Source organism: Mus caroli, unplaced genomic scaffold (genome assembly GCF_978045245.1).
Source record: "Mus caroli unplaced genomic scaffold, Mus_caroli_1 scaffold_19, whole genome shotgun sequence".
Lineage (NCBI taxonomy): Eukaryota > Metazoa > Chordata > Mammalia > Rodentia > Muridae > Mus > Mus caroli.
In genome coordinates, this window is record NW_028227274.1 from 75840553 (window position 1) to 75857526 (window position 16974).

Consider the following 16974-nt stretch of genomic DNA (forward strand, 5'->3'; position numbering starts at 1 on the left):
GGCAAATTTACTTCACATCAGTGTACAGGAGTGTAAGTAAAATGAACCATCTGAAAATATGATGTTCTCTAAAACTTCAAAAACTCATTAACCAACTAGAACATCAGTAAGAATTCAGGGACTAAGTAGCCACCAAGAGAGTGAACATAACCTTTGGCAGGATTCCCAGAACGTCTGAACTAAGGGGTGTAAGGGTCCATTGCTACTCTCCCTGAGGAATCATGGGCAGTGGTTTAAAGGGCTCGAACCTAGTCTGTATGTTATAGAAGAGGATAAAATGGAGCGTAAGTACAGAACTACAGAAAATCGCATCTCCATTCAGGCTCGCTGTCCCCCAGTGACAACTGAAACACGACTCTTTTGATCCAGAGGATGCTGCCTAGTCCCAGGAGGATCTGTTAAACATCCAGACAGATTCTAGCAAAGTGTTTGGTTTAGGAGCAGGGTGTGATAATGAAAGGCTTGAAGCCTGCATTCACTTCTGATGAGTGCACAGGGAAAGCCACGGAGAACACGAATCTAACTACTTAAACAGTCACGGCTGTGCATGGACAAGCAACTCCAGTCACCTTATGTGATAAGGGACAGTTAGGACACTGGAGCACCTAAAAGAAGAATGGATGAGATCAAGCCCTGACCACCTGGGTCTGTTTTCAGAATTTAAAACTCTCTGGTCCAAAGCTTTCCCTGAGACAGTTATAGCCAGAAGGCTAGTTCCCAAATAGAGCCACCATAAACAGTCCCATTGAAATGTGCCTTTCTGCTCTTGAGAAATTTCAAAGTCAAAAGTGAAACAAACCAGTTTCCAGAAGGCAAGTTTTGGATGATCAATTCTACACAACAAACCAGCCACCACAAAATAGAATAAATTAACCCTTAAGACTGGGGCGGGGAGGGGGGGGCAGGGGGGCGCAGGCGAAGAGGACTTATTTCTCTTACAGAGAAAGGCTTACAAGTTCCCAGCACCCGCCTTGGGCGGCTTACAAGTTTAACTCCAGCTCCAAGGGATCTGACACCCGTGACCTCTGATGGCACCTGTATTCCTGCACCCCCCCCCCAACATATTCTAAAAGATTCAAGCTGAGGCACCTTTTAAAATGAGAAGATGCTAACATGCCCTCCAAGGCCACTGGTGACTAGGAGTTGTTGGAAGTGAGGGTCACAAGCACAGCAGGACTGGTCTGGGAATTCCAGACCTCAAGCGCAGTCACAGGAGGATGCCTGTCTGTGCTCTCACCTGTATGTATGCTGGCTACTTAAATATGAACAGCCTGCAAAAATTACAGTGTACATTAGGACTTGTGCAGCCAGTTAATGAATGAAACACAGTGAGGTTTTTTTCTTCCTTACAGTGAAGAGATGGAGGGCGGGGTTAATGTATGTTCATGTGGGCACGTGCACACATGCAGGCCAGCAGACAACTTCAGCAGTCTTCCTTGACTGCTTCTCTACTTCACCCTCCTGCCCCTGAGACACAGTCTTTTAATCCAGTGGGACTGGCTGGCCAGGGAGCGTTAGGGATCAGCCAGCACTGGGTTGACACAGCTGCTGGGGGTCAGAAAGCAGGTCCACATGCTGTGTGTCACACTTTACCAACAGAGCCACCTCCCCAGCCCAAGAACTTGTTGTATAGTACAGGAAGCAGGCTGGTGTTGAAGAAACATTTCAACTACAGTGTAAACTAGTGTACACTAGAGAAGTAATTTATAATGAATAACAACAGGGATAAAAACTTTCTATGAGGTAATTTTTCATGTAGTAAGACTGCAATGGTTTTTATAAGCTCCATAGAGCTGTCATTAAGGCTCAAAATTTTGAGGCATTAAAATAAAAAACAATTTTCATGAATTAATCAATATACTTTTCTGTATTATGAAAGGCATGGGGTAGGGAGCATAGTTGGCTGAGTTTTAAATTGGTCCAGTCCAATTCCAGTGCAGACACAGGCTGCACACAGTCTACACAGGATCATATAACCCAGAGGTGTGTTTTGTAGAAGCTTTTGATTCTATTTTGACATGGTCTCACTTTGTAGTGCAGGCTAATCTCTGACTGACTATTCATATGCCTCAGCTCTCAAGTACTGGTTATTATGAGTATATAGCACCATGCCTAATAATTCTAAAATTAAAAAAATCTTCAGACCTCATTTGTCAAAATTCTACAAAAAAAAATATAAACAATAAAATCTGATAGGATTTCTTATTCCTTATTTGCTGGAGCCAACAGGGGAGAGCTTCAGTCTTTCCATATTACAGAAAGAACAGGTTTGCCGGGCTGGAGAGATGGCTCAGCGGTTAAGAGCACTGACTGCTCTTCCAAAGGTCCTGAGTTCAAATCCCAGCAACCACATGGTGGCTCACAACCATCCGTAATGAGATCTGGCGCCCTCTTCTGGAGTGTCTGAAGACAGCTACAGTATACTCACATGTAATAAATAAATAAATTATTTAAAAAAAAAAAAGAACAGGTCTGCCGACTAATCGCTGAAGGTATATTCTCTAATTTGTCTCTAAGAAAATAAATGTAAAGAGCCATCATGTCTCCTTTACAGAGCCTGATGGCACCGCACTGCAACAAAGCTCATCCTGTGGGTTCAGGGACATGCTAGTTTCCTTCCCTGCTCTTTTTTAGTACTGATGTTAACAATTGGTTCCATGAAACAATGTCTTAACCTCCCCCCCAAAGAAGGTTCTGTCAATTCACTTGGTGAATATTAAAGCATTAATATCTAAAATGTTCGGAGTCTTATTCACAAGAGTCTCTGAAGAGGCTATTGAAGAGCCTTCAACACAGTTCCATACCCCAAAGCAGCAGTATAGGCAGTAACCCACCCAGGAAAACCATCAGTGGGGCTGGGGGAAGGGAAGGCAGAAAAGAGCGAAAGCAAAGAAAACCATTGGCATGAAGGCTGAAATGTCTACCAAGAGACCCAAAGTCGCCATCGTACAAGCACAGAACATACTGTGGAATGTCCCAAGTTCACCATAAACAAAGCACTCCACCATTTTTAGTTCAGAGAAGATACTTTCTAATCTGTGGTCACATAAAATGCACACGGCAAGGTCCAGTGTGGTTTCCATGCCAGCCTGGCCTACATAGCAAGTTCCATATCATCCAAGGCCAGCTACAAACTGAAAGCCTGGCTCAAAATCACATAATAAACAAATTAGGTAGGAAGGTAGGTATGTAGATAGATGGACGGATGGATGGACAGATAGAATTCCTGATTTAAAAAGAAAAAAAGAAGAGGGATCTTAGTGAGCAAGAAAAGAAAAGCAACCTCATTTAAAAGACACATCATTAAGCACAAAAGTCAAACAGGAAGAATGGCACCCAACAGAAACACAACTCCACAGAGAACAACTCAAGGACCAAGTTTGATTTTCTCAGGAAACCCAGGACTGTGTAGAATAACAAAAGCAAAGGGGAAGGGGAGGGGCAACTAAATCCAAACAAAATATCTATGAATGCAAATAAAATTAGAACAAAAAGATGTAGGGTAGCCAAACACCTAGAGCCTTTCTCTGAGTAATCATTTTACCAGAAGCCTATTAATACTTCATAATTGCAACCCAAGAAAGGCCTGTAAAAAAAAATGTCTTGATGACATTCAGGTAGGCAAAGGAGCAACTCTGACCTGGGAAGCCTACTGGGCTTCTCAGAGTTTTAATCCAGTGCAGAAGTGAGGCTCACCCAGCAGCTCCTGCAGAAACTGCTGCAGAAACTACTTCTAGAAAGGTAGAACAGTCAAGTCATGTGAAGACTATTCACTTCAATCCTGGATCCCAAAATGAAATAGGATTTCCTTTAAAGTCTCCAGCAAAATCTACAAAGTCTGTATTCTATTGTATCCAGCAGAAGTTTCAAAGCAGTTTCTCACCCCAATTCAGATCAATGGATCAGGATGTGTAAGAAAAGGACCTTGAAAGTAACAATAGCCAAAATGTAATCTAAGTCACATGACTTGGTTCAAGAACTAGCACAAAATGGGTACAAAACTAGATGACAATCCAGATCAGCTATACTGGCTGGTTTTGTGAGTCAACTTGACACAGCTGGAGTTATCACAGAGAAAGGAGCCTCCCTTGAGGAAATGCCTCCATGAGATCCAGCTGTAAGGCATTTTCTCAATTAGTGATCAAGGGGGAAAGGCCCCTTGTGGGTGGTGCCATCCCTGGGCTGGTAGTCTTGGGTTCTCTAAGAGAGCAAGCTAAGCAAGCCAGGGGAAGCAAGCCAGTAAGGAACATCCTTCCATGGCCTCTGCATCAGCTCCTGCTTCCTGACCTGCTTGAGTTCCAGTCCTGACTTCCTTTGGTGATGAACAGCAGCATGGAAGTGTAAGCTGAATAAACCCTTTCCTCCCCAGCTGGCTTCTTGGCCATGATGGTTTGTGCAGGAATAGAACCCCTGACTGAGACAGCCGTAGTTCTCCGCCTGTGCGCTGTGAATCCTGTGAGGGGTAAATGAATGACCCTTTCACAGGGGTTGCCCTAAGACTACAGGACCATCTGCATCAGATGTTTACATTATGATTCGTAGCAGTAGCAAAGTTAGCTATGAAGTAGCAAGGAAAACTCACATTAAAAGGTTTCAGCACTAGAAGGTGGAGAATCACTCACCTAGACCAAATACTGAAGTTCAGAAGGGTACAGCAGACAGTATCTGTACACAAATGAGCTAGGGATAGGGAAGCACTGGAATCTAAATTAAATGTTTTAATGATAAAATCAATCACAGACACCAAAATATTGGTTGTAGGGCCAGGAGCTGGAGAGAGAGATGGCTCCGCAGTTGAGAGCACTTGTTGCTCTTGCAGAGGACCTGGATTCAGTTGCCAGTACCAAATGGTGATTTACAACCATCCATAACTCCAACTCCAGGGGAGCTGATGCCTTCTGACCTCTGCAGGTACTAAACACGAATGTGTACGCATACACACATGCAGGTAAAGCACACATTAAAAAATGAATACATCTTTTTAAAAAACTTAAAGGAAGCTAAAAATTTCACAATGAAAGAAAAATTAAACAAAGAAACTAAAAAGAAAGGCACATACCATTTCTAGGTGAAGGAACGATAAAACTGGGAGACGTACAGGGTCAGAGAATCAGCACAGACGCAGAAGACAAGAACTACATCATCTGCCAACAGTGCATCATAGTGGGAAACCTGTACTCCCAAAAACAGGAAGGAAGGAAGGAAGGAAGGAAGGAAGGAAGGAAGGAAGGAAGAAAGAGAGGCCCTAACACAGGATTTAAAAGGAATAGTGTCTTTTAAGAAATAATGTAAGAAATAAACCTATGGCAAAAGCATGTAAAATAAAGGGGAGAGAGAAAAATCAGTAGTTCTTTCTTCTTAATCTAATGGGAAAATCAGATTAACAAGAAAAGAGGAAAAACATAAGAGAATTTATGAGTAAACATTTTTTATTAAGTCATGAAAAGAAATGACAGAGATAAAAGTAGAAAGCTCATCTCCCTCAAACAAGGAAAGCAACTATAAAGACAGAAGTGAGAAAGGAAGTCCAGCAGCATGCTTCTGCAGAGAGGACTGGCTGGTGACACCCAGGCCATCACTAATGTCCACAGAGGCCGAGCTGCTCCTCTGAGTTTAGTCAGCCTTCTCAGCGTTCATTGGAAGTATGATGAAGCCTTACTAGATAGCTCGGTTGAGACACGCCTGAGTGTCACTGCAGTCTACACTCCTACTTACACTTCAGTCTTGACATGAGCTATACAGAAAATACCGGCAAATATTTCATTAACATACTAACAAAAGAACAAAATTAGAACGAAGAGTTGGGTGTTCTTAAACAAAGATGGTCACTGTTATGTGCTTTATTAAAACACACACACACAACTTAGACCTTTGGGAAGAAATACTGGTTTTGATAGATGGAATACACAGATATAAAGTGTAAATTCTTGGGTTTTATTTATATAAGTGTATTAAGACAAGAAAAATACACCTGAGAGGACTACAAACAACTATTTAAAAAACAGAAATAAAGCAAACAGAAGTCCATGCTGAGAGCAAGCTCCCTACAGCTAGGATGCAGCCCCAGCCTCACAACCAAACATCTAAGGAGGCGTCTGAAAGCTGATGTGGCTGGCACATACCCTTAACTCCATGGCTTTGGAGGCAGAGGCAGATGGATCTCTGTAAATTCTAGGCCAAGGACAGCCATAATGACCTACTGTCTCAAAAAGAAGACAAAAAAAGGCAACTCTCTTTTCTGCCAAAGACCAAATACAGTCTGCTCAAATACTCACCTCTGTGGCTGCAGGGCAAAAGCAGCCACACGTTACAGGCAAAATGAACTAACAATAACTCCACTAGGATCATTTTATGAATTTCTTAAAGTTCTTTAACATGTCATAAGATATCATTCCTGCCCAATTATTTTGAACTGTAAAAGGACTAAAGATGGTGCAGCTCAACAGAGCACACAGTGGTCTCCTAGAGAGTCTGAGCTCAAATCCAAGCATCCTTTCAGCAGCCCACACCTTGTAACTCTGCCTCCAGCTCCAAGGAACCAGATACTTCTGGCTTCCAGTCACATACAAATACACCCACCCTCTACATAACTACAAATAATAAAACCTTAAAAAACAAAAATGTAAAACTCCTCTTAGCTCTCAATACATACAATAGGCTGTGGCAGGCCAGATTTGGCCTGTCAATCACAGTTTGCTACCTCCTACCTTAAAGAACACCAAACTTCACAAAAATTACCTTCCTTAACACTATACAATGTTTCAGATATTTTTTTATTCTCAAGCAGCAAGAGATATGGTGTCAGATGCATGCCCCCCAGTTGTTTGCTCTTAATATATTTCAAGGTAAAATAAAAGACACAACAAAACTAAAAGCAAACAAACAAAACCCTACCAGGAATGAGGGGCACAACAGCACACAGACACTTCTTTCTTAAGAGCAAAGCATGGTACCTAGACATTTGTTTAAAAGGAGGGGATTAATCAACTGTAGTTTACACACACCCATGACTGACGTGTTCTTTTTGTTTGTTTTAGATTTATTTTATTATTTTATGTGTATAGATGTTTTTACCTGTGTGTTGTGTGTGTCTGGTGCCTGCTTAGGTCAAAAGAAGGCATTGTTTTCCTGGTACTGGAGTTATTAACAGTGTGCAGCCACATAGGTGCTGCAAATAGAACTCTGGATCTCTACAAGAGCAAGAAGTGCTCTTAATTACTGAGCCAATTCTCTAGCCCCGAATAATATGTTCTATATATGCAACCATATGAGATAAATTCTTTTTTTTTAATATATTTTATTACATATTTTCCTCAATGACATTTCCAATGCTATCCCAAAAGTCCCCCATTCTTAAACTTGGGTTAACAAAAAGCATTTATTAACCCAAAGAAAGCTGCAGCCAGACTATGAGCTGTACCATTTTTTAATCACTTCTTTTTCTGACTTCAATAAGATCACAATTTAAATTACCAGGATAGCAGTTACTAGCCCACCTTGCATGCTCCTGAACACCCACAATCTCCACTTCGCTATCTGAAGAGGCGATATTAATTTCTTCGTTAAGTGGTGCACTGCCAACAGATGTCTTGTCACTTGCCAGGAATCCTGGATCCAAATGACCTGAGAGAGATGGGGAGAAAAGAAACAAAACCGTTTGATCTCTTTAGACAGGGACAGCTCACTGACAAATTACCCACCTAGGTTTAAAGCATGTTAGTCACAGCAAAACTGGTATCATGTCAAATAAGCAGGGGCAGACACAACTCTTGTTATTTTGTTTTCTTCCCCTTTTCCACTTTTCGTGTGTGTGTGTGTGTGTGTGTGTGTGTGTGTGTGTGTTGTAGTGTACATGTACGGGTAGGAATCATCTTTCATCCCTTTTTAACTATATTCTCTCAGGCAGGATCAATTCTGAGCTTATTGATGTGGCCAGTCCTACTAGCCAGCTTGTCTCCACCTCCAGGCTGGGATTACAGGCAGCCTGACATGCCCACCTGGCATTTACATGGGTTTCTGAGCCCCATTCTTCACACTCGGATGGTAAGTGCTTTAATTGCTGAGCCATCTCCCCACACTCTGCCATTTGAAAACAAACTGGCTAAAAAAGAAACAGAAAGGGTTGGAGAGCAGCTCACCAGTCAATGTAAGAGCACGCTCAGCTCCTCCCAGAGCTCAAGTTCAGTTCCCAGCACCCACACCAGGCAACTCACAACAGCCTGCAACTCCAGCTCCAAGAAATCTGACACTTTCCTCTGGCCTCCACAGGAACCCAAACTCATATATGCACACCCATACCCATGCATATAATTAAAAATAAAACCAGTATCTTTTCAAAAAATATAATATATGGACAAGGCATGTAGCTGTACTTTCAAGAGACTCAAAAGTCTTTTATTCTATACTTCTGCTCCTTTGAACAAAACTAAATACTTTGGGTAGCTATCTATCTAAATATATTTATACATAAACTGTGTGTGTGTGTCACTCATATTTTGTTCTGTGGTGCTTTTTGCATTCAACCCTAGTCCACTTTTAATGACCTGCATAACCACCTAGAGGTCAATGGAGTCTACTGCTTATCCTCATAGAACAAGATTCTAAATCAAAATTCTGCAAAGACATACACAGAATAAAAGTAACCAAATTAATACTATATTTATACCAATATGCTGTGTGAGAGACTTAACATGTTTTCCTTCTCAACGAGGGACAATCTGGAAAAGTCTGATCCCCAAATCCATATAAAAGCAAAGACGAGAGAGGCAGAAGGAGCTTTGGGATTTGCGTGACTGGAACATAAGCTGCACACTGCTGACAACTCTCATTAGACATGAACAAGGCACGAGTGCTAGAAACATAAACCTCTTCAATGCTCTGCGACACAGACACAGAGGACGTTTTCACAGGCCTCTCCATAAACTATTCATTACATGGTACAATAAAACGCTTCTAAAGTCATAGAGCTGACAAAAAGGTTAATGGCACAACATCAAATCAAAATACATGCTCTAAAAGCAACCCATGTATACGTTAAAATAATTCAGCTACATCTCCAGCTCTTAAATATACAATTTTAGCTGGCCAGCAGCAAAGTTCAGTGGTAAAAGCATTTATCCTACAAGCTAGACAGCCTGAGTTCAGTCCCCAGGAATACAATGGAAGGGGGGAATAGACCCCTAAAATTGTTCACACACACACAATTTATTCCTACAGATTAACACAGCTGCAGTTAACACACAGTTTCATTTATTCTTTAAGAGATGTTTGCATTTAAATATGCTGCTGGCAAGCCGGGTGGTGATGGTGCACGCTTTTGATCTTAGCACTTGAGGTGGAGGTAAGTGGATCTCTAAATTAGAGGCCAGCCTGGTCTACAGTGAGTTCTGGGACAACCAGGGCTACACAGAGAAACCCTGTCTTGAAACTCCCCATCTTAACCCCCCCAAAAAGTCACCTATACTTAAAATTTTTAATGAAACTTTATACAGATGAGACCAAGGCAAGGTGGACTTTACAGACAGGTCACCCTCCCTCTTGTCACTCACTCCAGTACATCTGCAAGCACCACTGTCAGTCCTGGATTTTCACTCCCATCAACCTCTTCACAGAACCCTTATGGGGAAACACAGGAAGGAGCCCCAAATCCAAACTTTACAGTGCTTGCATCCTCTAGTCCTGCAAACCCATCTTGGAGAATTCTCTCCAAGAGGAAAAGATCCACATAAGTTAAATATTACAGCAGTCATCAATGGACACTACAGTGCTAACATGAACTTGGGAACAGATACACCCAACATGTAAGGTATAATACATACTATTATAAAAATGTATACAGTAAAGAAAGCTCCAGTTTGATGTTGTTAGTGCTTATTGTTTAATGTTATTTTTACCTACTTCTCTTCTATAAACCTAGGATAGAAAAAAAATCAATAAAATGACTCCTAATGATATTCTGCTATACTCATTGATCAGTACCTAGCCCAATAATCTTTTTTTTTTTTTTTTGGTTTTTCGAGACAGGGTTTCTCTGTGTAGCTCTGGCTGTCCTGGAACTCACTCTGTAGACCAGGCTGGCCTCAAACTCAGAAATCCGCCTGCCTCTGCCTCCCAAGTGCTGGGATAAGAGAAACTTCCTCTGGTAGCTGATGGGAGCACATGCAAGCAGATGGAGAGACTCACAGCCAAACATTAGGTGCAGAGAGAACCCAAGTTGGAGATCTGCATCAGATCCCTTCATGCTAAACTTGGGGAAGGATTGTAGGAGCCAGAGGGGTCAAGGACACCAGAAGAATTAACTACAGGAGGAGACCTACAGAATTAACCACACTGGGCTTATGGGGGCCCAAAGACTGCATGTGTTACACTATGTCATCTGCAAATATATTATGGCTGTTAGCTTGGTGTTTCTGTGGGACTCCTAACAGTGGGAGCTGGGGTGTGTCTGACTCTTGTCTGCCCTTGGGACCCTTTTCCTCCTACTGGGGGGCTTCTCCCAGCCCTAATATGGGGGTTGGTGTCTAATCCTACAGTAATTTGTTATGCTGTGTTCAGTTGATATCCTTGGGAAGCCCACATTTCTCCAAAGGAAAACGAATGAGCAGTGGATCTGGAAGAGAAGCTGGGACTGGAAAGAATGGAGGTCAGGGATGTATTGGATGAGAGAAAAATTTATAAAAAGACAGACAGAAAAGGAAGTACATGAGAAAAGAGAACACTGGCAAGTTTAAAAGTTGGTGAGCTGGTCAGTAGGTAAAGGCACTTCCTGGCAAGCCTGTCTACCCAAGTCTTATTCCTAGGATCTACATGGTAGAAGGAGAGAACCTACCTCTCCTTCCATCTGTGCACTGTGGTATGCATGTCCACATACCTATAAATCAATTTTTAATGACTAGAAAGAACCAGTGACTGAGACTATACAGTCGGCATGGGCCTGTAACATGGTTTGGATTTCATATGCTGGCACTGGCAACAGGCACCATGTTTGAAACCTATATACAAATATTCACTATACAGTACCCACTTTTGTTAAATCTAGGACATTGTTTAAATGGGACTTGGTTAAGCCTAGCAATAGTAAAGCTAGATCCTTATTCTGTCTTAATACTTCGGTATGATCAAGTGTTTTATCCATTTTGCCTAGATGCTTTAGTTATGGCTGTCACTATGCACACTGCTCCAGCTGCATCGTGGGTGAGGAACAGGTTGACCTCTTTCATCTCAAGTTTCAACAAGTCTATAATCAATATCTCAAGTACATTTTACTGTTTAATTATCTGTGAGCTCCTATAATAAATACATTCATTACTCATGGCATGTTATACATTATACTGGATAGTAGGAACACTACAGGACACAGGGCAGACACAGGCACTTGTTCTCAACAAATCTGTAGCACATTCAGAGACAATAAAAAGCAGTCGGTTACCTGCAGCTTCAAAAAAGTGCCCTAGGAGGGAGGCAGGGAACTTGGACGCATGAAGGCACAGATCTGCATTCCTAGTGCCTGGAAGCCAGCCTGGGCCATATGTCAAGTAGTGCGTGGAAACACAGAACAGCTACATTCCCCAGACTTAAGTTTGATCAGAGAAGCTGAGCTCCAGGGAAAATTGGGCACAAGTAAGAGGGAAAGTACTACTTTTGTTGAGAGCTAAAATAGAAGAAGTTATTAGAAACAAGGCGGCAGTACTGGCAGGGTTGAGAAATGACAGGTAGGAGTCTGCCCTTGATCTTGAAAAGTGTGAAACAACTCAAAGACCTACAGAGTGATATAATTTAAATTTGTGTTTTAAAGACTCCCTCCCTTTGGAGTATAGATCTCCAACTGAGAGCAGGGTGGGAAACTGCAGACAACGTATTTCTAGGGAAGGTGCAAAATGGGAAATGCTCCCATGATGCTGTGGATCAGCTATCTATATGAAAGAATGCAGGAAGTCAAAAGTGGGCTGCTGGTGTAGGGAACTCAAAGGAGACAATGAAGGCTGAGGGTACCTGAGTACATAACTTTCAGCTATAAGACAGATACAGTTGGAGGTACTGTTCAGAACTTCTTTAACTCAAGAGATCTAGAGCAAAACACTGTTAATCCATAGCAGCCCTGAGAGAAGGGTCACCAAAGAGAAAGGAGCACAGAACAGAATCCCAATGACCACCACTACCTAAGAGATGGCACAAAAAAAGGGAGTCTTTGGGAAAAACAACAACAAAAGACAACAAAGACAGGGCTTGGGTAAGAAGTGAGAAGGGGCATTTTCACCTGGGAGCCCCTCCCACTCTTGGGAGTTCTTTCTCAATTTTTCTTAATCTATATTCTCTCTGATGGGGGAAAATGTGAAAATAAGCAGAAACCTTCAGAGTCGACAACAAGGTAACCTTGGAAAGCAAAGCCTCAGGCATGATGGACCATGCAGCAAAACAGGCTGAGGGCAGTCAAGAACAGACAACCTGCAAAAGGCAGAATACGGAAGAAAGGAACTAAGACAGTGCTAAGCAAGGGAGCTGTCCCATTGTAAAGATGGGGCAGAGAAGGTTATATTTAGGGGAAAAGGGAGAGAGAGAGCAATGATAGGAGCTGACATGGGAGGTGTGGGTGGGAGATGGGGGGCTCCTAAGGCAAGTGCCCGCCCGAGGGTCAAGGTGAAACATAGTGACCCTTAATGCAGCCATGTGACTTTCTCCAGTTAGGGTTAGCAGTGTAGACACAGGCTAACTGGATTATGCTAGGTGGACATAGCTCAACACTCTACTCAACAGCTCAGGACACTCACCAGGGAGTCCTGGGGCCAGACCCAAGAAAGTAACAGTAACAAGAGTACAGAAAAGCCCTTGGTGTAAATCTGAAGTGGTCATACATGTCTGTGATCCCAGCCAAAGAAAGGTGGAGTCAGAAAGGATGCCTCAAAACCGTGACAGAACAAAAGAGGGCCCTGGTTGCAAAAGACAAGAACAGGTAGGAGGCAGAGAGCACAGCACTGACATTTCCTTTTTGCCTCCACAGAAAAGCTGGACCACACACCCCGGACCTCTGCTCAGATTCCACTCTTGCTCAGCTGTGTTTGGCTACCCACACTCACCTGCCAGCATCTCCTCTGCTGCTGGAATGTCAGCTCGGGGTAAACCACTGAACCTTCCTTCCACTTCCTTATGAGAACTGGCTTTCCTGAATACTGCCCCTGCCCTACTCCTCTGGAAAGGAAATTGCTCCAAGCCCATTTCCCAGTTTGGAGACTGGTCAGTCCCCAACCCTCCAGGACCTGCATCCTGTTTCTCCAGGGATGCTTGCTTCCACTGCCACACAGTGACCCCTGACAGGCTCACTCATTCATGAGTCATCACTGGAGTGGTCTCTCCACCTGCACATCAGCTCTCATGTTCTGCACATAATGCTCACCTGTGTTCACTGCCACATTAAAATAGTGTTGTCTCACTAAGTAAGGAATTGGGCCCTAAGAGGCCCTTAGAGCCACTAGTGACAGACTTACAAGATTCTCAGTCTGTCAAACTCCCAAAGATAAAGAAGCAAACTGAATTAACCCTAACTTAAAAAGAAAACTTGAAGTCAGTGCTGCTATCAAACTCTCCCCCCTTTATCACGCAATGCTTTAAAAGCTATAATTACTCAAATGCCACACAGCAGAAATGACTAATCTTACTATTTCTGTGCCCAGTTCTAGCACAAGTCTTCTAAGCTACAATTTAACTTTATGGTAGGAATCTGTGATATATCCATATTCTTGAACATTAATCTTTACTAGGCAGGCTCCTCACCCTGACCCTGTGTTCAAAGTCCCATTAGAGCCAGCAACATGAACATTATATTAGCTTTTTTTGCTTTAAAAAGAAAAAAGAAAAAAAGAAAAACAACTGTCACATTTGTTTTTTAACAATATCTTTAAAAAGATAAGCCACTAGTATTTCAGATTATTGTAACTTTATCATAAATCTAAAAGCCATAATTTATATACTACTTCCAAATTACTAGACCCAAACAATTTTAACAGTCCAAGTGTGGCCATAAAAATTGCAGTGTTCGCCACATACAGTGCCATGTGCCTATAATCCTAGTACTTGGGAGAGGCCGGCAAAAGGATCCGAAATACTGTCTCAAAAACAAACAATCCAAACCTGTAGTCCAAAAACAAGCTACCTGGTAACGAATGCTTACAGTCCTAGTACTTGGGGTCTGATGCCCGGGACTCCAAGTGTCAGGCCTCCTGAGATTCAAGAGTATCTCAGACGTCTGCTTCCTGGTCCTCCAACTAAAATTGTATTGTTGGGTTGTTTTGTTTTCTGTTTTGTTATTTTGAAACAGGATGTTACTCTGTACCCCAAGCTGGCCTCAAACTCACAGCAACAGCTTGCAAGCTTACTCAGTCTATCTGAGCACCATAACTACTTAGCACAATGGTGGCGAGCACTCCTGCTGTATGCTATACACGTACAGTAACAGTAACCCGCAGCGAGGCAGACGCTAGTTTCTACACAGAGAAAACTGAGGCTTTAATAACAGACCTATGGACTCACTCGGTGACTACTGGTCAAAATCAGCTTATACACTCGGGAAAAGTTAAACATGTAGATCTCTTGCTGACCAGTGTTTGCCCTGATTTCAAATTAGTTTTTAAAATCTGCCTGTCACTCAACTCTTCTGACTAGGTCAAAACTAAAGACATTAAGTGCTGACTATGTATTTATTTACTTACTTACTTACTTACTTATTTGTTTGTCTAGGCTTTTCCAGACAGGTTTTCTCTTTGTAACATCCCTGGCTATCCTGGAAATCACTTTGTAGACCAGGTTGACCTCAAACTTACAGAACTCTGCTTGCGTCTGCCCAATATTTATGTATTTATTTGCTTGCTTGCTTATTTATTTTGGAGTACTATTTAATACAGGAACATCATCTTATTGCTTTGAGAAGGAGGCTAGCTACTCTGTCACCAACGGCTACTCACATGACCCTAAATACATCCAGGTTGTGGACTTGAGCTGAGAGTCTATTATTAAAGTGAACATATGAACAGTCTGTTCAATTAACTAGAATTTTCTTTATCTGTGAAACAGGGACACCAGATTTCCACAGAACATTTAACTTACATTCAAAAGTAAAAACAGAGAAAGTGCCAAAACTAAACCGAAAATCATGACTTCTATTAATATTTTATCATGACTCATAATATTTAGATCCATACAATGGATTCCTACTATAAAACATAACACTCAATTTTATTTATTATTCACATAGCTACATTGACAGATCTAGGGAAAAATGACTTTAAGAGACTATAAATAGCTTCACAAGAAAATGTTATGGGAGCTACTGATTAGCAGTAACTGTATCCAAAGACTGACCTAAAATAATTTATGACCCAACATGCACACATACTGTGTGTATTATAATTTAAATAAATTATACGCATGTGAAAAATGTTAACAACAGAATCATTTAAAACAGAACTCTAAATTTTCAGTAAGAGAGTAAGTTGTGAAATACTCAATAAAATACTAAACAGCGGGGATTGGGGGGGTAGGTATGGGGGACTTTTGGGATAGCATTGAAAATGTAAACGAGGAAAATACCTAATAAAAAAATAAATTAAAAAAAAATACTAAACAGCAGTGAAAACAAACAACAAGCCAGACCCACGTTTAGCAAACACAAAGCCCGTGAAATGTTTAACTAAGAAAATAAACTTCAAATGACTGTCTGCAAATTGGTAACAATTCTAAAGCAGGTGTGTGAACTAATAACTAATTAACAAATTAAATTAAGTACATAAAGAAATATACAGAAATGCCAACATTAAACACAAATTTTAGGGCAGCTTTGAGGGGAACGGAAGTAGCAGAGCTGAAGCCACTTGGGTCCCCTCACACTGTCAGCATGCTTTACTTGTTAAAAGGGATGGTGACAGGCACATAACAATCATGTTTTAAATAAACAAGGCAAAATTTACAGTGAACCCTCCATAGCCAAGACTCCACATTCGGAATTTCCACCAACTACGAATGGAAAATACTGAGGGAGAAAAACTGCACTTGAACTAAACATGCCGTCTTTTTGCCAGCATCCCCCAAAGAACAGACAATACAACAATGAGGGCTTGTTAGTAATCCAAGGACAACTGAAAGCAAAAAGATGTGTGTAAATTACATGCAAATATTATTCCATTTTATACCAGGGATTTGTTCTTTCCTACAGACCTGGATTTCTGTCAAGCAGAATCTCACTCTGGGCCAAGTTTACATGAATTTACTCTGTACACTACACTGGCCTTAAACTTCGAGTGACTTTCTTATTTTGACCTACCAAATGCTGGGATGACTGGCACAGCCCCTATGGCGTTTCTGGTTTTGTTTTATAATCCAGAGGTTCTAGAATACATTCCTCAAGGCACATTAGGTATGATTATGTCTAGATCTGGAAATGTAAATACTATCCTAGACAGAAACTGATAGGTTTTCTGTAGATCAAAAATTTTCTATATGAAGAATCACATGGGAAGCTGGGTGTGGTGATGCATGTCTTCGCATTCGGGAGGCAGAGGCAGGTGCATCTCTGTTGAGTTCAAGGCCAGCCTGGTCTCTACAAAGAGAGTTCCAGGTCAATCAAGGCTGTTAGAGAAATCCTGTCTCAAAAAAGATAGGGGGAAAATCACATAGGCTAAAGAGACGGCTCAGAGGTTATCAGCACTGGTTCCTCTCCAGAGGACCCAAGTTTGATTCCCAGCACCCAAATGGTGGGTCACAATTAGCTGTAACACCAGTTCCAGGGAACCTGATGCCATCTTTTGGCACGAGGCATGTAAATGTTGCACAGACTAACATGCAGGCAAAACATCCATACAAATTTTAAAAAGAAAAAAAGGAAAGAAAAGGAGTAACACCTGGGCTCAAGAGACGGCCCAATGTTTCCGAGTAGTTGTAATGTGATGTTTATATGTAATGACGTAATTAGGAAAGCAAAACAATAAA

General features: G+C 41.7%; 1 protein-coding gene across 3 annotated transcripts in view; it reads right to left on the minus strand.

The window, feature by feature from the left end:
• Positions 1 to 16974, minus strand: part of Ark2n (arkadia (RNF111) N-terminal like PKA signaling regulator 2N) — an 88036-nt gene that overhangs the window by 5402 nt on the left and 65660 nt on the right. For all 3 annotated transcript variants that reach the window (XM_029471786.2, XM_021150819.3, XM_021150818.3), the window contains one exon: positions 7497 to 7623. In XM_029471786.2, coding sequence (XP_029327646.1) covers positions 7497 to 7623 — 127 coding nt within the window. The remainder of the gene's footprint in view (positions 1 to 7496; positions 7624 to 16974) is intronic.